The sequence below is a fragment of the Oncorhynchus keta genome, unplaced genomic scaffold (genome assembly GCF_023373465.1).
Source record: "Oncorhynchus keta strain PuntledgeMale-10-30-2019 unplaced genomic scaffold, Oket_V2 Un_scaffold_584_pilon_pilon, whole genome shotgun sequence".
Classification (NCBI taxonomy): Eukaryota; Metazoa; Chordata; class Actinopteri; order Salmoniformes; family Salmonidae; genus Oncorhynchus; species Oncorhynchus keta.
The window spans coordinates 343,603-363,972 of NW_026290969.1; the positions used below are offsets into that span (position 1 = coordinate 343,603).

A 20,370-nucleotide genomic window follows, 5' to 3' on the forward strand; every position below is an offset into this window, starting at 1 on the left:
GGCTATCCGGAAGGCCAAAGTTAGTTACTTTAAGGCATATATTATTATTATTATTATTATTATTATATTATTAAGGAGCAATGCACTCTCTGTGGGTCTAACCACAAGAAGTTCTATAAGTTTTAAAGACCTGGATAATAAACCCTCCTCCTCACAGCTGCCAATGTCCCTTAATGTAGATAATGTGGTTGTTACTGACAAGGAGCACGTGGCTGAGCTCTTTAATCACCACTTAATTGAGTTAAGATTCCTATCAGCTATACCTCATTGCCTGTCCAACATTTCCTCACCTCCCACCCCTACTAATGCAACTAGCCCCGATGCTCCTCCCTATTTTTCCCCTGCCCCGCTACAAAGTTTCTCCCTGCAGGCAGTCACTGTCTCACCTCTCTGGGGAGGTTCCCATTGCTTGGAAGGCAGCCACGTTGCATCCTAGATTTACAGGGGGAGAGCAAGTTGATCCTGTTAGGCCAATTTCTATTTTGCCCTGTTTATCAAAAGTGTTGGAAAAACTGCCTTTCTTGATGTCTATAGTATTCTCACTGGTATGCAATCTCGTTTCCTCTCAGGTTATGGATGTGTCACTGCAACCTTAAAAGTCCTAAATGATGTCTCCATTGCCTTTGATTCTAAGCAATGTTGTTTTGCTATTTTTGTTGACTTGGCCAAAGCTTTTGATTACGGTAGACCATTCCAGTATTGGTGTCTCTGAGGGGTCTTTCGCCTGGTTTGCTGATTACCTCTCTCAAAGGGTGCAATGTATAAAGTAAGAACATCTGCTGTCTCAGCCACTGCCTGTCACCAAGGGAGTAACCCAATGCTCGATCCTAGGCCCCACACTCTTCAAAATGTGCATCAACAACATAGCTCAGGCAGTAGGAAGCTCTCTCATGCATTTATATGCAGATGATACAGTCTTACACTCCATCTCTTCATTCAAAGACTCAATCATGGACAGTCTTACTGACAGTTGTGGCTGCTTCGCATGATGTATTGTCTCTACCTTCTTGCCTTTGTGCTGTTGTCTGTGCCCAATAATGTTTGTACCATGTTTTGTGCTGCTACCATGCTGTGCTGCTGCCATGTTGTGTTGCTACCATGTTGTCATGTGGTGTTGCTACCATGCTGTGGTGTTGCTACCATGCTGTGTTGTCATGTGTTGCTGCTATACTATGTTGTTGTCTTAGGTCTCTTTTAATAATTTTATGTAGTATTGTGGTGTCTCTCTTGTCGTCCCCGCAGGAGGCCTTTTGCCTTTTGGTAGGCCATCATTGTAAATAAGAATGTATTCTTTAACTGACTTGCCTAGTTAAATAAAGGTTAAACAAAATAAATAAATAAATAAATAAGAAATATAATGGGAAAAATTGTAAACTACTGTCAGCGTATAACCTTTGCACAGAGATGTCTTAAGGCCAGCTAAATGTCATGTAAGATTGTGCAGTTATGTGCAATGCAGTGCAGAACAGATTCTTTGCTTGTGGTGTAGAAAATGTGAGCTTCCAAAATATCAAACTGTTGGAAAGGAATCCTTTACCCAAAGTACCCACACAGTTCCATCTGTTGGCTAGCTTCAGCAGTACACTAAATTATTCAATAAAACTTCATCTTCATCTGTACCTGCAGCCTGGCCTCAAAGAATAGATGTATCATAGTAAATGTAAATCTGTGACACCCAAATTAGCACAATATCACGTTTATGTGATATGGTTACATAACACAAAAGGTTACTTTCCATTTTATCTGTTTTCTGTAGCTTGTGAGTTGTGTAAACACTTTGTGGCTTTTATGTATTTTGTTTTGTTGCTTTTCATGTGCTCAAATGTTGTCTGTATAGTTATTGTAATTCTTTTTAATAACCAGCCCAGTGACTGCGGTTGAAAATTTGCTGGCTTGCTAAAACCGGCATTTTTCTGAAATGTTAATTCATGTGCACTGTCCCTGTAAAAATAAACTCAAACTGTCATGCCTGCTACCGCTCTCCTTCCCTGGCGCTCGAGGGCACCGGGGGCTGCCCTTAATTACGCACACCTGTCACCATCATTACGCGCAGTAGTGCTCATTGGACTCACTCCGAATATAATTGTCTGCTCCCCCGTTTGTTCCCTGTGTCTGCATTGATGTCGTTATCTTGTCCTCTGTCCAGACACTGTTCCTGTCCTGTTTCATGTCCATTGTCTATTAAATGTTTTCCCTGTGCCTGCTTCCTGTCTCCAGCGTCGAACCTCACACAAACTCTAACTTAATTAAGACCCAAAAAAAGAGGAGGGAGGATGACTAGGTGTCAGATGAGAATGTCTGGCAACCCAAAGGTTGCATGTTTGAATCACATCACAGACAACTTTAGCATGTTAGCTAACCCTTCCCCTAACCCCTAGCTAAATTTTACCACGTAGCTAATGTTAGCCACAATAAAGTGGAATGGACATCCACAAATGAATACATACCATATGAAATGTAACATATCATAATAAATAGAGGGAGACATATTTGCATTCCAGGTTGGAATTTGATAAGAATAGATAGGAGCAGGAAGAATTAGTGTCATCAATTTAATGGACAAATGTAGCATTAAACTTAATTATGCAACTCTAGCCTACAACCAATTTCACATTGGAGTAATAGCAATTCACCCCTTGAAGGCGAGAAATAGGTTAAACTTCCACCAAGCACATCAGTTAAAACCAGTTAAAGCGAGGCGTCCCTCTCCTTTGATGGTCTTCGATCAGATCAGAATGTAGTGGAAGGAGTCATACTTACCCGATACATCGTTTGGTTTCAAGTCGTGTGTCTTTGTATTAGCATATGCTACGAGTTCCAGCTGAAATGCACCCAAAATTACTTCTGGTCCCGAACAGTTGCGCATCAAAACTTCAATATTACATATATGTCGACTAAACTGGTCAAACTAAGTGCAGAATCAAGCTTTAGGATGTTCTAAACGTACAAAACAATTCTCAAATCTCTCAGACAATCATGCTTCTTGTCAGGCATTCTGGAACAAAGGAAGGTCTGTTCTAAAAGCGCACTCTAGTCACCAGGTATTTTCTCGCGACACCCACTCTTTCGCCTCACAAAGGGTCAAAACTCGCAGGATTTGCACAATTAAACGCTGTAATGAATGAGGACATCTAGTGGAAGACATAGAAAGTGTCTCCAGATCCATAGCTGGTTAGGAAGGGTGGGGGCGATGACGTCAAAGTTGCCCCAAGTTTCAGGCTCCCAAAAATAGTTTGGGAGATTGCCTGCCCTGTGAGTTCTGCTATACTTACAGACATAATTCAAACGGTTTTAGAAGCTTTAGAGTGTTTTCTATCCAATAATAATTATATGCATATATTAGCAATTTTGGACAGATTTTGTTTCAGTTTACTATGGGCACGCAATTCATCCAAAGGGGGCAGTATTCTGCTGAGCCCTAACAGGTTCTTAACCTTTGACCCTGTGACACCTGATAATGAAACAGGTTCATGGGCAAGTCACAGAATCCTTATCCTGCCTGTCTCATACGGTCTATGGTCTCTCAGCAGGAAACACAATAGAATACTCATTCTGCCTTCTAGATTCTAGAAGGTCATACATTGCCAACGTCAGCACATTGTTCCTTGGCATGCACCAACCCATTTGTAATGACACCCTATACCTTAATGCACTACTTTTGACATCATAGCCTACAGGTTATGGCAGTGGCAGACGGATGGACTAGGAGTGGCAGTTGCAGACGGATGCTGCCTGGGAAACAGTGCTTCATTCTGCACCACTACACACATACACAGATGGATGTCGTCTCCCCAAACTCAGTCAGCCATGAGAGGAGAGAGAAAGGGGTGCGTCTGCATATTCTACCCTGAGGCAACATGTCCAGAAACACACAATGCATCAGAGAGAGTTTTGAAAAATGTTCTCATTCATTTAATTAATGTTCTATTTCAAGCCATATTCCAGTCAGAGCCTGATTTTTATTTTCACTTCAGTATCACTTCAAAAGGGATTGGGAAAAGAGAACAGACACTGTCTAGAGGCAAACAGTCCCTTAGTGCAGACAACTGCAGTAATGGAGTGCCATGGTCTACTCTTTCCAGCCCCTGCCTCTAGTCTGAAGTGCTTACTGTCATGCCACAGTGGAGATGGAACAGCAGAGCAGATATTACCCACAGAGAGATGTTATTCCCATTCTGACAGGCCAATGCATTGAGCCATTATAATTTGAATGAGAAGAGTTAGAAAATATACTGTACACGTCCACTGTCTTTGAGCAGAGCTCCCGAGTGGTGCAGTGTCTAAGGCAACCTCAATGCTAAAGGCATACAGACCCTGGTTCGATTCCAAGCTGTATCACAAACGGCTGTGATTGGAGTCCCATAGGGCAGCGCACAATTGGCCCAGCATCATCCGTGCTAGAGTTTGGCCGGGTAGTCAGTATTTTTACATTTGTTCTTAACAGACTGCCTAGTTAAATATAAAACAAATAAAAGGTGCTAGATGTGAAAGTAAATGGCGTTTACGCATGGACAATACTTACTGAGGAAGGAACACAAGGGAGTGACATATAGGGGAGGTGATCAGGAAGGTAATGGAGTCCAGGTGAGTAACATGATGATCTGCAGATGCGCTTAATGATGGATGCCAGGGGGGAGTCATGGGGGACAGCATCAGCTAGGGGACCAGGAACCACCGGCCTGAGAAGGAAAATACGAAAAGGTGAGATACAGTAGTGTCTGGGAAGTGGTAACCTATACGTGACCTCGGGGGCTCAGTTTCTGTCAGGGCAGGCAGAGTGGGAAGTTCCTGGTAGAAAGCCAGATATGATCCCCAGGGTGGAACACAGGGGTCGCACTGTGGTGATGGTCTTCTTGGACCTTCTGACAGTGGACGGCACACTGAAGTCTCACATGAGCATCACTCCACACTTCTTCTGCGCGCCGGAACCACTCATCAACCACTGGAGCGTCGGTCTTACCCAGGGTCCACGGAGCCAGGGCTGGTTGAAAACCCAGAACAAAGTGTAGGGGGTCAACCCAGAGGAGGAGTGACATAGCAAGTTCTGGGCGTACTCTGCCCATGGAAGGAATCGAGCCCACTCTCCCTGCCAGTCCTGACAGTGATTCAGGAACCTCCCAAGCTCCTGGTTCATCCTCTCTACCTGCCCGTTGGACTGAGGCCAGTACCCAGAACTGAGGCAGGCCGTGACACCGAGCTTCTCCATAAAGGCTTTCCATACCCGTGATGTGAATTGGGGGCCGCGGTCAGAGACAATGTCCTCCAGGAAGGCCATAATTCCAGAGGACCTGCTGGAAGACTGCCTCAGTGACATGGAGAGCATTAGGGACACCAGAAAGAGGGATTTCAATGACAGGATTTTGAAAATCTATCCACAACCAGGGGAGATCAGTGGCAAAGTAAATGGATAGATGGGACCAGGGACGCTGAGGCACGAGAAGGGAAAGGAGCTTCCCTGCTGGAGCGTTCCGGAGGGAAATTTGGTTTGGGCCTGTACGGAACACGATTTGACGTAACGAGTGACATCCAGCGCCAAGGTGGGCCTCCAGTATTTCTCAGAGTTGGATTGGGTAGTGCGAGAAATACCTGGATGTCCAGTGACAACAGCTGTGTGTGCCCAGGTAAGCAGCCGGTCCCTTAACCCTCTAGGGACGTAGATGCGCTTGGGAAGACTGGGTGCGGGCTCCCTCTCCAGAGCCTGGCGGATGTCCACATCTACTTCCCCGACTAAAGGAGCTAAGACATGGGTAGATGGTATTATGGACACATTCTGGACAGGTCCCTCTCCCGAATCGTAGAGACATGACATCGGCCTTGGTGTTCTTAGAACCTGGGTGATGGGTCAGCGTGAATTCAAACCTTGTGAAGGGCCCACCATGCTTGGCATGATGGATTCAGCCTCCTCACTGTCCGTATGTACTCCAGGTTGCGATGGTCGGTAAGAATGACAAATGGTTCCTTGGCACCCTCCAGCCAGTGTGTCAACTCCTCTAATGCCAACTTCACTGCTAGGAGCTCACGATCACCGATGGAATTCCTCTCTGCAGGGTTCTTAGAGTAATATGCATACGGGTACAACTTTTGTGGATTACACTGTCGTTGAGACCGAACTGCCTCTACTCCTACCTGGGATCTGGATGTTCGAGCAATGCGGTGGAGGTGAAATGTCCCTTGAGTAGACAGAAGGCGTCATCAGCCGCTGGGCTCCACACCAACCTATGGGGCCCTCCCTTAACTTCTTGCACTGAGCCATGCCGGATCCGGTAGCGTAATCATAGCCTCAAGCTCAATACCATAACGCAAAGTTAACTATTCATGAAAATCGCAAATTAAAAATTAAATTAATATGCTAACTCTCAAGCTTAGCCTTTTGTTAACAACACTGTCATCTCAGATTTTCAAAAATATGCTTCTCAAGCATAGCAAATTAGCATTTGTGTAACAGTACTGATAACTAGCGTAGCATTTAGCATTAGCATCAGCAGGAAACATTTTTACAAAAACCAGCAAAAACATTCAAATAAATATTTTACCTTTGAAGAACTTCGGATGTTTTAAATGAGGAGACTCTCAGTTAGATAGCAATGTTCAGTTTTTCCTGAAAGATTGTTTGTGCAGGAGAAATCGGTCCGTTTGGTGGCGTCACGTTTGGCTACCAAATAAAAAACTAAAATTCAGTTATCCAAACGCCAAACTTTTTTCCAAATTAACTCCATAATATCGACTGAAACATGGCAAACGTTGTTTAGAACCAATCCTCAAGGTGTTTTTCACATATCTCTTCAATGATGCACACTTCCAGGAACAACACCTTGCTGTCTGTATCGCATGGTAAAAGTTTTGCCGCTGAGAGTTACGCACCAACGTGGACAAAGGATACCGGACGGGACCCTGGCAAATGTAGTCCCTTATGGCCAATCTTCCAATGATATGCCTACAAATACGTCACAATGCTGCAGACATCTTGGAGGAACGGCAGAGCACATAAGCTCGTTCACAGCATATTCACAGCCATATAAGGAGCGAATGGGAAACAGAGCCTCAAAAATCCTGCTAATTTCCTGGTTGAAGTTGCATTTTGGTTTCGCCTGTAAGATCAGTTCTGGGGCACCCAAAGATAATATATTTGCAGCTTTGAAAACGTCAGAGTGTTTTCTTTCCAAAGCTGGCAATTATATGCATAGTCGAGCATCTTTTTGTGACAAAATATTGCGCTTAAAACGGGCACGTTTTTTTATCCAATAATGAAATAGCGCCCCCCGAGCTTCAACTGGTTAACCTCTCTTAGGTAAGGGGCAGTATTTTCACGTCGGGATGAAAAGCGCGTCCAAAGTAAACTGCCCGTTTCTCAGGCCCAGAAGCTAGGAAATGCATATAATTGGTAGATTTGGATAGAAAACTCTAAAGTTTCTAAAACTGTTAAAATAATGTCTGTGATATAACAGGCGAAACCCAGAGGACAAACCATCCCAAAACAAAAACAAATTCAGCCTACCACTATTTTCAATAGCTGTCACTTGTATTATAAGGACAAGTCCTCCCACATTGCAGGTCTTAGGGCTTCCACTAGATGTCAACCATCTCTAGAAAGAGTTCAGGCTGATTTTTGGAAAAATGTTGTCGTTTTTCTAGGTGCCTCCCATCTAGGTGCCTCCAAGCGCGTGAATGAGAGCGCATTTGGGATTCATTTTGATGGAGGGAAACTGGGTGGATTATTAACTGAAGCGTGCCAGCTAAACTGAGTTTTTATGGATATAAAGAAGGACATTATTGAAAAAAAGGACCATTTGTGATGTAACTGGGACCTTTTGGAGTGCCAACAGAAGAAGATCAAAGGTAAGGCATTTATTATATGGTTATTTCTGACTTTCATATCGCACCTGCCTATGTTTTTCATGTGTTTGTATGCGGGGCGCTGTCCTCAGATAATCGCATGGTGTGCTTTCGCCATAAAACCTTTTTGAAGTCTGACACAGCATCTGGATTAACAGGAAGTTAAGCTTACTTTGATGTATTACACTTGTGATTTTATAAAAGTTAATGTATTACACTTGTGATTTTATAAAAGTTAAATATTTATAATTCTGTAGTTTGAATTTCGCGCACCGCAATTTCACCTGATGTTGGCCAGGTGGGACACTACCGTCCCACCTGCCCATAAGAAATTAAGGAGAAAGGTAAGAGTAGCGACGACAGCTGAAGTTCCTGATCAATCAGCGGGAGAAGTTGGAACAACCCAAAAACCTTTGTAACCCCTTTATGGTGGTTGGGACTGACTATTACCTGACCACATCTACCTTCTTGTCGTCCATCCTCACTCCCTGCGTGCTGATTTGGTAGCCTAAGAAGGAGACAGCCCTCTGATGAAATTGGTACTACTCAACCATGATGAACAGGTGGTTAGCCAGGAGGCGTTCAAGGACTGCTCGAATGTGAGAAATGTGACCCTCCAAGGTAGCCAAATAGATCAAGATATCATCGATGTACACAACAACCTGGCGTCCGTGCATGTCCCTGAACACCTCGTTAACGAATGCCTGGAACACTGACGGGGCTTTGGCTAAGCCAAGTGGCATCACTGAGTACTCTTAGTGACCAGACATCGTGCTAAAAGCAGTGTTCCACTCATCCCCCTCCCGGATGCAGATGAGATTGTAAGCACTCTGCAGGTCCAGTTTGGTAAAGAACCGGGCCCAGTGTTGCGGTTTAATGGCTGCCGGCACCAATGGGAGAGGGTACCGATACTTCGTGTAATCTTATTGAGTCCTCTGTAGTCAATGCATGGACGTAACCCTCCAACCTGCTTGGCCACAAAGAAGAAACCAGACGATGCAGGAGAAGTGGATGTGCGGATGAACCCTTGTTGTATTGCATCTTAGTACCAACGATCCCGAAGTTAGTTATCCAGAAGGATGGCCATCACAATGAGTGCATCCAAGGTGAGGTTGTCATCTCAATAGGCCAGTTCCATCTGGACCTCCTCATGCAGACCTCTTCTGAATAGCGTACGAAGGCGCTGGCTAAGTCCATACACTGGTTGCTGCTACTGTCCGGAAGATGAGCGCTACACGGCAGCCGTCTGGTCACCCTGCTGTAATGGAAGTAGACGCTCACCCCCCCCCTCTCTGCCCTCCAGAGGGGATGAGCAAAGGTACATTTAAAAAACAGCCATGAACCCCTCACAGGAATCTAGATCATCCTCTCCACTCTCCTAGACAGCTGTAGCCCACTCCAACGCCCGCCCAGTCAGTAGAGAAATAACCGTGGAAACCTTTGACCTCTCGGTGGTGGAGGCTCGCAACTGATGTGTAAAGTAGAGGGAGCACTGAAATAGGAAGTAACAGCATTTAGATGGGGTCCCGTCATATTTATCTGGGAATGACAAACGGGCATTACTGACCTGAGCTGGTTGCTGAGCTGGCTCGCTGTGTCGGCTGGTGGTAGAGTATCCTTCTCTAGCTAAATGCAATGCCTCCAGGGCGTGTTTGGGGCTTGCAAACTGTGAAGAGCCTCTTCCATAGCCGTGCCAGCTGGTCATGTTGTTGACGTAGAAGGTAACCCTGCTTTTTGACCGTTTGGGAGATATTCGGTTTTCCTGCTGCTTCCATTGTTTGAGTCAGTATTCTGTAACGATGACGCTGTGAGTCGAGAAGCAGGAGAAACATTTAATAAAACAACAACTGAGACAACATAACAGTAGCGTTTACGCACAGGAACAATACTGACTGAGGAAGAAACCCAAGGGAGTGACAGATATAGCGGAGGTAATCAGGAAGGTAATGGAGTCCAGGTGAGTATCACGATGATCTGCAGGTGCGCGTAATGATGGATCCCAGGACTGATGGTTAGTATACCAACGATGTTGAACGCCAGATGGGAGGAGCGGGTGTAGATGTGGCACCTTAAGTCTCATTCTGTGATTATCCAATGTTTTCATAGCAATGTGCCAGTAATTTCAAGGACTGTTTCCAAGAGACAATTCCCGTAATGTCAAACGGAACTTACCCAGAACATGGTGTCGTCACGTTGTATTGATTAATGTGACGACTGCTGCTCATCCAATGATTGACGGTCTATAATTAAGTGATTAAATGAATCAGCTAATTGTTAACTCATTGACCGGGGGCACCATTGGAAAGTATTGGCTTTATTGAGTTTCTATTTCCCAAATGAACTCAAAGAATATCAGAATATCAATTTCACAACAGTCGCTAATTAATTAATTTCCTCTACAATCTCATTCTGAATGTTGCATAATCCAGGAATCTGTACAAACCCAAATCCCACTAAATGAGTCCGTATCGCACCAATTGAGTTGATTATTTATTTACTAACAAGCTAAAATTATAAGATACACATACACAAACACACAGTTGAGGCTATTGATTCGAACTTAGTACAATGAAACAGGTCCCATCCGAGCCAACGCAACATGGCAAAATATGGATTTCAAAAGAGAGTGCATGAGAGAAAAGCACACTTGGGTACATTTCTCAACTATGCTTATTTTAACCCTAACCTTGCCCCAAACTCTTATGGGTCAGAATATAAAAGGTTTCTTTGTCTTCTTCAACCTCGTGTTGCATTTTGGGGTTGCTGACTACTCAGACCGTGGCTGCAGCGCAGGGTCACCTAGTCTGTGGATAATTCTTATCATACATGTTATATACCCTCGGGTCAGAAATGGGCGTTTCCGCCTTTACGGCAAGTTCTCTGGGTGTAACTAGTTACGAGGCAAGGTCTGGATTTAGCTCAGATCCAATTTAGACAACTAACGTCACATTTCATCTTTACAAAACATGCTCTTTGATCTGGACATTTTCCACACGACGTACAGTATGCTCTTCAAGTCACAATGTTTTCGTTATAAGGTGGTCATTTAACTTTTAACATGACAAAAGGACATTCATTTTCATATTCCATCTATCATCACTAATACCATTTTGGCTGATGAAACTTATTGTCCCAAAGTCCATTTATTGTAGCTTACTGTTCAGAGGTAGATTCTCCATAGGCCCATCATACATTCCATCCCTCCATACTGAGAGGACAAAAGGGATTTTGTCTGCTGCCATAAGATTTACAATGGGTGGGAGTTGTCATTAAACCCCCCACCTCCATACCTCTCGATCTCTCCTCCGCTGGTGGTTGTGAGAGATATCTCTGTAGGATTATGGTCCACGGTAACCTGACCCGAACAGGCCAGTCATGACAGTGGTTACCATGTTCCAATAACACTCAATATTAATATTCTAGACAAGTTTCATTGAACGTCCAGTTTTCTGAGGTTCAGGCGAATATTCCATCAACGTCACACCAAACACACACAGAAAATATTGCCACGTTCTCTGAATATAATGTATTAACACTATGGTTAAACATCTTTGGACACAGGAATGTTCTTGCAATGTTCCAATGAAATGTGTGTAAAATATTAATTTATTATATTCTGAGAACATGGCAACCATTTTCTGTGTATGTTTGGTGTGACATTTATGGAATTTTCTTCTAATCTTTAGAAAACTAGAAACAAGCTGTTATTGGCAGAGAGGTTTGGATATCTTTTTCTTATTGGTCTATTAACTAATTTACCGCCCATTGATGTCACCAGACAGGCCAAAACTCCATCCCACCAAAACAGGCTAAAATGTTGTACTCTAAAAGGGCATTATCACCATTTTCACAATTTCAAATATTATTCCAATCTCATATAAGTAGATATAAAACCCAGGAATATCGCGTAGCAATTTGGTTACTTTTTGCAGGCAATCTCAACGCTGTGCGTTACAGGAAAGTCATCCTCCTCCCTCATGTGGTACCCTTCCTGCAGGCTCATCCTGACATGACCCTCCAGCATGACAATACCACCAGCCATACTGCTCATTCTGTGTGTGATTTCCTGCAAGACAGGAATGTCAGTGTTCTGCCATGGCCAGCAAAGAGCCTGGATCTCAATCCCATTGAGCACTTCTGGGACCTGTTGAATTGGAGGGTGAGAGCTAGGGCCATTCCCCCTAGAAATGTCCAGGTTAGGTGGAAGAGTGGGGTAACATCTCACAGCAAGAACTGGCAAATCTGGTGCAGTCCATGAGGAGGAGATGCACTGCAGTACTTAATACAGTTGTTGGCCACACCAGATCCTCACTGTTACCTTTGATTTTGACCCCCCTTTGTTCAGGGACACACTATTCCATTTCTGTTAGACACATGTCTGTGGAACTTGTTCAGTTTGTCTCATTTGTTGAATCTTATGTTCATACAAATATTTACACATGATTAGTTTGATGAAAATAAACGCAGTTGACATTGAGAGGACGTTTATTTTTTTTGCTGAGTTTATATGGCTATAGTAACATTAAGCAAAGGCTGATATAAGCTTGGTTGGGGCTATGCATGTATGATTTGTTTTCAATGGAAAAACCCTAATGACACAAATCCCTCCACCAGCCAACATTGTTACCTTTCTCATCTTCTGGCGGAGAAACTGCCTGCTGTCCAAGTCCAGCACCTTCTACCTGATGGCCATCTCTGTAGCTGACACTCTGGTCCTCATCTTCATCGTGGTGCTGGAGATCACTGTCAAATTTTACCAGGAGGTACTTATTTCATCAGAAATGTCACTGTTCTTTTCATTTCTTGTTCTGTCAGTAAAAGTTTACATTGGATTTCTATAGTAACGCTGTAATTACTACAGTAACAGCAAACAGCATTGTATTAACCCAGTAGCCTATTTCAGGGCTTCCCAAACTTTGTTCTGGGGCCTCCCTTTTACATGCTTTAGTTTTTGCCCAAGTAGTACACAGCTGATACAAATAATCAACCCTTCTAGGGCAAAAAACTAAATGGGTGCCCTAGGACCGAGTTTGGGAAACCCTGGCCTGCTATACTAATTTCTTTGTAATGGATTTGAGTGTTTGTTGTTATTACACTGATGGTATTAGGAACTGTTCCCACCAGTTTAAATGCACTTTAAATGAGGCTTGATTTGATTTGAGGAGCCGTTTTGGAGCCGTGAGCCCTGGTGCCGCCTGAGAGACATATTCAGCTACGGGGCCTACAACACCTCAACCTGGCTGGTGGTAGTTTTCACCGCAGAGCGCTTCATTGCCATCCACACCTGGGCCATCAAGACCAAACTCTGCACCCCACGCAGTGCCTTAGCAGCCATCACCACCATCTTACTCCTCAGCCACCTCCTGGCAATACCCTACTACTGGTCCAATATCTCAGTTTATGACCACAACCAGACCAAATGGGCCTGTATATACGAACCTGAGGCCCCTCATGGTTATGTGCATGCCCTGGTGGGGGCCCAGACCTTAGTGGCCTACGTCCTACCTTTCCTCATCATCCTCACCCTCAATGGGCTAACTCTGCGACAGATCTCCCTTAGCAACAGGGTCCACGTGTTGATGGCTGCCGATCTAAACTCAGGGGCCTACAGGGTGACGCCCCTGCTGCGCTCCAGAAAGAGGAAGTCTGTCGTGCTCCTGGTGACTGTGTCCATGAGCTTTGTGCTGCTATCCGTCACCCGCCCAATCACCCAGATCATCATACGCACCACCTTCTTCTACGGCCAGAATCGCAACGACTACAACCTGCAGATCGATGTGGCGGCTGACATTGGTAGCATGCTGAGCCTCAGTAATGCAGCCATCAACACGTACCTGTATGCCTGCACTCAGGCCAAGTTCCGTCAGACAGGTTTTGTCCCATTGCAAGACTAACAAAACCCTGCCCAGCAGTAGACCAGCTATTTACCATTTATAACACTTTAGCCCTGTCCAGATCTGGATCAAGCTGAAGGTACTTGGGGTTAGTGAGACTGTTTAAACCCTAGTTTCTCAGAACAATGGAAAACTGATTAGTTCTAATAACACAAATTCATATATGGTTACCGTTTCTCCAGAAATCTATAGTTAGGAACTCAGTTTAATATTCTCACCCGGGTAGTATGTGTGGGGTGGCAGGTAGCCTAGTGGTTAGAGCGTTGGGCCAGTAACCGAAAGGTTGCTATATCGAATCCCCGAGCTGACAAGGTAAAGAATCTGTTGTTCTGCCCCTGAACAAGACAGTTAACCCACTGTCCCTAGGCTGTCATTGTAAATAAGAATTGTTCTTCACGACTTGCCTAGTTAAATAAAGGTCAAATTAAATGTGTACTTTACACCTTTTGTTGCTCTGTAAAAGTAGGATAATGTCACCCTGCAATGTTTGCCCCTGCAGTCAGAATTAATTTCCTTGAATAGGTTTCCAGTTACAATGCAAACAAAAGGAGATGGATGTACAAGAAAGGGAGAGCTCTGTTCCTGGCTGTAGCATTTTTCATTTCCTAAAACAGCTGCCTGGGATTAAGAAATGCTATCTTGATTGTTTTGTCAACAAATATTTTGGAGTGTTCGCATTGTCTGCTGTTTGCTTAAGCCTGCTTGAAAGAGTTGTTTTTATATTTAACAACGGCAGCTGTGTTCACACGACCATATTGATCTGAGCCTTGCTGATGGAAAGCCACTACAGTGTCCGACTTTCGGCTATCTCAGATTCACCCCTCCCCTGACGACTTTGGTCAATATTCGCCTTCAGTAGCCTTACAACTCGAACATACCCAATGAGTTTGACCTCCCCTGCTCAGACGTTGCATGCATCAACCAATGGCTGCGTGCCACATCAACGACTGTGTTGTTGGGCAAAACCAATAGGTTGAGCCAGAGCCGGCCTACATTAATCACGCCATTTTGAAGTCAGCACAAACTACTTATAGGATGGTAGGTTCAGGTCGTGTTCCCCTGCTCAGACATTGCTGACGCATGCCAGATCTTAAGCCGCCTGGATAGGTAATGTACGTACCAGCTAACCACATCATAGCAATCTGGTGCCCAATGGTCGAAATCTATTGTTACCTCAAAAATGGAGTCCCAATATCTCTGCCCCAGAATGTCAGATCCTCACAAGGTAAAGTACAGGCTCTGATCAGGCCCTACACCCAAACAAGGGCACTGCATTCATCCACCTCTGGCCTGCTCGCCTCCCTACCACTGAGGAAGTACAGTTCCCGCTCAGCCCAGTCAAAACTGTTCGCTGCTCTGGCTCCCCAATGGTGGAACACACTCCCTCACGACGCCAGGACAGCGGAGTCACTCACCACCTTCCGGAGACACCTGAAACCCCACCTCTTTAAGGAATACCTAGGATAGGATAAAGTAATCCTTCTCACCCCCCTTAAAAGATTTAGATGCACTATTGTAAAGTGGCTGTTCCACTGGATGTCATAAGGTGAATGCACCAATTTGTAAGTCGCTCTGGATAAGAGCGTCTGCTAAATGACTTAAATGTAAATGTAAATGTAAAGTGCTTATTATTCAGAAGTGATTTTCTAAGTAGTAAGAGGGGATCTACAATATCAGAGGAAGGTATTTTTGCGTGCTAATTCCCAGGTTTGAGTAAAACGATGGAAAATATGCTTTTCTGTGTATTGGGCACAAAATGGCTGAATCAAGGGCATTTGTCAACGCATTGTGATGTGGAAAGTACGTGGAAAATACATTGGCTTTGAAAAAAGCAATCAATGTAAACTGTTGTTTAGAGGGTGAAATTTCAACCACAGTATTATGTCATAACTAACCACGTGTCCATCCAGTTTTTATGCGAGTAAAGTCATATTGTTCAAGCTGTGATGGAAACAGATAATACTTTCTGAAGGCACTTATACCCCTCGACTTAATCCACATTTTGTTGTGTTTCAGCCTGAATTCAAACTCTATTACCCTGAACAAAAATAAAACGTAACATGGAACAATTTCAAAGGTTTGCCAAGTTACGCTTCATAAGGAAATCAGTCATTGGAATAAAGGAATTAGGCCCTAATCTATGGAGTTCACATGAATGGGAATATAGATATGCACTGTTGGTCACGATTCCTTAACAATGTGGATCAGAAAATCAGTCAGTGTCTGGTAACACTACCATTTGCCCATGCAGCGCAACACATCTTCTTTGCATAGAGTTGATCAGGCTGTTGATTGTGGCCTGTAGTGTTGTCCTCTTCAATGGCTGTGCAAAGCATCCCAAACCAGAGCATCCCAAACATGCTCAACGGGTGACATGTCTGGTGAGTATGCAGGCCATGGACAAACTGGGACATTTTCAGCTTCCAGGAATTGTGAACAGATCCGTGCATTATCATGCTGAAACATGAGGTGATGGCGACGGATGAATGGCACGACAATGTGCCTCAGGATTTTGTCAAGGTATCTCTATGCATTCAAATTGCCATTGATAAAATGCAATTGTGTTTGTTTTTGGGAGGGAACATTTGTGGTCTATAGTGCAAGTTCGAATTTTGGTTGTGCATCAGCAGTTTCCTCTGACAGTCACTAAATTAGCCAATGTCAGCTAACATTTTTAAGATAGATTGATCATTTAGCTGGCTAGACTAAAGTTGTAGTTATCATGGTGGAATTACTGACCGGGGGACCCGCATTGATGGGAAGTGTACTATATATCAATTGTTTGTCAAAGTTGCTCAAGCTCAGTATATTTTCTTGAGAATCATTGATGGAAGGCAGTAATCTAACCTTTGATTTTCAAGCAGATTCATTTCAGGAGCATTCAGGAACCCTCAACACCACCTGGAAAGTCATACTGGTCTGTCTTCAGCAAATGTGTAATTGTCCAGCTGAAAAATACAACTTCATCCCAGGGTTAGATATTTGCGAAGACTACGACACCTTATCCTTTAACTTTTTACCTTCAGAGTAATTTGCCATTACTCTGACACTTAAGGAACAACACAGCTTGCTCTATAAATACTTTGAAAAAACAGTGAGTTGTAGTGGACATTTCCTGTATTTACCAAATCATGAGAGCAAACCACACACAAGTCAGAGTTATCATAAAGTCCATCTTTAGTTATAATAATAATAATATGAGCTCCATCACAACCCTGTGACTCTCAGATCAATTCAGTGTCTATAAATGAATTCTCTGAGAGTGCTTACACATTGCAACTGAGATCCTTTATAGCAAAGACACACATAGCCAGAGTTCATTGGCTATAAATTATCGTTCAGCTTTGTCTCCTAAACTATGTTCTTATCTCGCTCTTGGTACCACTCAGGACCAAAAACTAGCATATATCAAATACACCCCCCCTGGACAAGATCACAGAGACACAGTGACCGGCACACAGACATTGTGGAGCCAAGAGATAATTGGTTCCCCCTCAATCATCCCTTAACATGGTTTAAAAGATATGTTTACATATGAAGACAAGCTTGACCTCTCCCCTCTTTGCGGCCCAAGTAACTGAACCCTGACAGAGAACAGATAACTGCAAACGGCCACCAGTATTATCCAAAAATAGACATTCTAATGACATATCTCACATAAGCATGCAATAAAAATAAAACATCTTATCTATGTTACCCAACTATTCTGATTAATCCCCAACAGAGTCTAGACAAGTTGAGCCACACGGCTCTCTCTCTGACCACCACAGGGCTCATGGCACTAGCCTAGCTAGTTAGCATATTGCTAGTCGGAGAGAATCGTGGGGTTCCCTGGTCTCACGACAAACAAAATGTGTCTCTCGACCGTCGAGCTGTGAAGCTAGGGGGATCAGTCTAGTCAACACGATACGGTGAACGTAGGGCTGGGCGATAATGGCCCAAATATCATATTACAGTATCTCACTTTTGACATTTCTGAATGATAAAACGTTCTAAGTATTATTTTTGGGACGTGCATGACCCTAGGATGGCAACTTAATTCTAAGTTGTTTTACTGTGGGCTTTATCCATTGGATTGCTGTATACTGTTCAACCAAACTTCAACCAAAAACAAGTAGGACAATACTTCTGTCAGTTGTAAGTAGGACAACTGTCAGTTGTCTTATTTCTAGAACATTGCATAGGAATCAAAATCCTCTTTTGTAACTATGGTACTCGACCAATGGTTTTCCATTTGCATAGTTATTTTTTTTACAATGTTTTATCATTTACGTGTTTTTTTTATGTTAGTATGCCTATCATTTTTTCTGGCTGTGCATTTATCTTCAAATACAGTCCTTACTTTCCCCATTAGAGGTAGTAAGACGACTGAGAATAATCTATTTGGCATGGTTGCCCTCCCGAAGTTGACTTGTGCTAGCAAGTACAACAGTTCTCATTTTTTTAGCAGTTTCTTGCTGGCTTTAAAAACAGATGTAAATAATTATGGAAACAAATCAAACATGAAAATCCAAACCAGTCCGTGAATGAATACAGGTATAGTTTTTTAAAAATGGTTTACCACTGTTAGCAATTTGTTATTCTTCAATAACACAAACTCCAAAGCAAATCAGGGGGAGAAAAATAGGTTTATTTGAGAAGGACAAATCAAGATGTTGGGAGGTAGATCAGTCTGTCTACCCTGTCGTCAGTTTTCCTCCACCGAACAAAGGAACAGGATGACATTTATAACCATAATCAGAAATCCTTGCAGTACAACTTGGCCAATGGCCAAATAACAAGTATCCTGCTCCCGACTCAATGCACAGAACGTAGCACACATAGCTCTGAGTTCAGGAGTGACATTCCACAGACTCTAAACAGCTGTTGAACTGAAGACCAACTATTTACATTGATAATTCCCTATTGACTATTAGTACTATATTTAGTTTAGTACTCTAGTTTTAAGTCCTCTCATCCTCTCTGTTGTGTATTTATCTTCAAAATATTCTTATTCCACCCTGCCCTAGGTGAACGTGGTTTGAGCTAAATGCGAGAGGCGAGTTAGCAATTTTACACTTGCGGGTGAAAAAGCTAGTTTGGGGTAGTTAGCCTTCCGGCGAGTTACCCGCGATAGCTAAGCCTTACGGCAAGAGCTAATCTTTGTACCATTGCTGTGTAGTACTAGTATGATTAGCTTGCCTTGTGGTGAATGCCAGTCCTTTTTGTTAGTGTTGTTAGCTAGCCTTGCAGCTGGTTGGCTAAAGCCTTGCGGCACCGATGACTAAACAAATACCAATAGCTAGCTAAACGGAGACTGACGAGTAGGGAAATTAATTCTACTCGAAGCAAAACCTTTCAAGTTGAAGTCCTAGGTTTGGCAGTGCTAACCTCACGGTTCTCCTGAGAAAGGTTCAGTAAGAAAAAAGGAAATCCAGTCGAGTTGAAAAGTGCTTTAGTGTATGCAGTCAACTTCCGCAAGGAAGACAGGCGAGAATGACCAGTTGGGCGGGCGAGTGACTCCCTTTATGGAGGAGAGGGCCTCACCTCATTCACCACTCGACCTGTCTGTCTCCATCAGATGCTGTGTGATTGTTTACGTTGAGCTGGAGAGCAAAGCCCAGGTAAAAATGTAGAGGAAAACCATACTCAGTCTTCTGAAAACATAATCCTGGGAGAGATTTTCTGCAGGACAATTACACACCAGAATGTATTTCCAAGAGGTGTTAAGTGTTCCTGAACGGTCCAGTCTCAGTCCTGACTTTAAGCTGCTTAAACAAATCTGAGAAATTTTTTAATATTGCTCTCCAATGATTCCCAACCAAAGTTACTGAACTACGGCAATTGACAAAAACAATGGAAATAAAGGTAATTGCAAAATAAAAGGCAACACTTCAAGTAAATTAGGGATAAAAAGTATATTGAAAGCAGGTGCTTCAACACAGGTGTGGTTCTGGAGTTAAGTACTCACTTAAAATCTCATGCTTAGGGCCTGAGAAAGCATTTTGTGGAAGTATGGCGTCGCATCCCAACAAGAGTTCCAGAGGTGCATTGAAGCTGTTCTGGCAGTTCATGGTGGCCCAACACCCGACTAACATAATTTATGTTGTTATTTTCTTTATTTTGGCAATTACCTGTATGTTGCCCTAAGAGTTGAGCAAGGTTTGTGGAATCTTATTCAAAACGATTCACAGCTGTTCCATTTAAACATTTTCCTTCACTTTGAGAATGTAACATAGAACGGTAAGAAAAATATAAAATATCCTTTTTAGATTTAATTTTAAGGTCGCAAAATGTGAACTGTGCAATGGGTGTGTAGACAGTCACTACGCACTGTAAATATGAAATATACAGTATAGAATTGGGCAAAACGCATTTAAAACATGTTAGTTACTATTGTATTAAATGTGCTTATATTGTGACTCAAAGTTTAATACAATTCTCCAATATTTTTTTTTCTCAAATGGGCTATAATTGTTTTGCTTTAAACTACCACATTTGGAAGGACATTACCAATACATTAATGACAAATGTTTTTTTTTTTTAAAGGAAATCAAAGCTATTTAATCTGAAGGTATAATAATAGGATATCTATTTAACCTGATAACTTTTCACCTCTGTGAAAGCCTTTGATGGAAGTTCACCAGTGACTCAATTACAGAAC

The 20,370-nt window shown here is 43.1% G+C and overlaps 1 protein-coding gene across 1 annotated transcript; it reads left to right on the top strand.

Annotated features, from left to right (window-relative positions):
- The first annotated feature begins 12,425 nt into the window (after positions 1 to 12,425).
- On the top strand, positions 12,426 to 13,727 carry LOC118361123 (probable G-protein coupled receptor 139). The gene is made up of 2 exons (XM_035740887.1): positions 12,426 to 12,596; positions 12,996 to 13,727. Exons 1-2 carry the CDS (start codon positions 12,426 to 12,428, stop codon positions 13,725 to 13,727), a joined length of 903 nt encoding a protein of 300 aa, XP_035596780.1.
- The last annotated feature ends 6,643 nt before the right edge of the window (positions 13,728 to 20,370 follow it).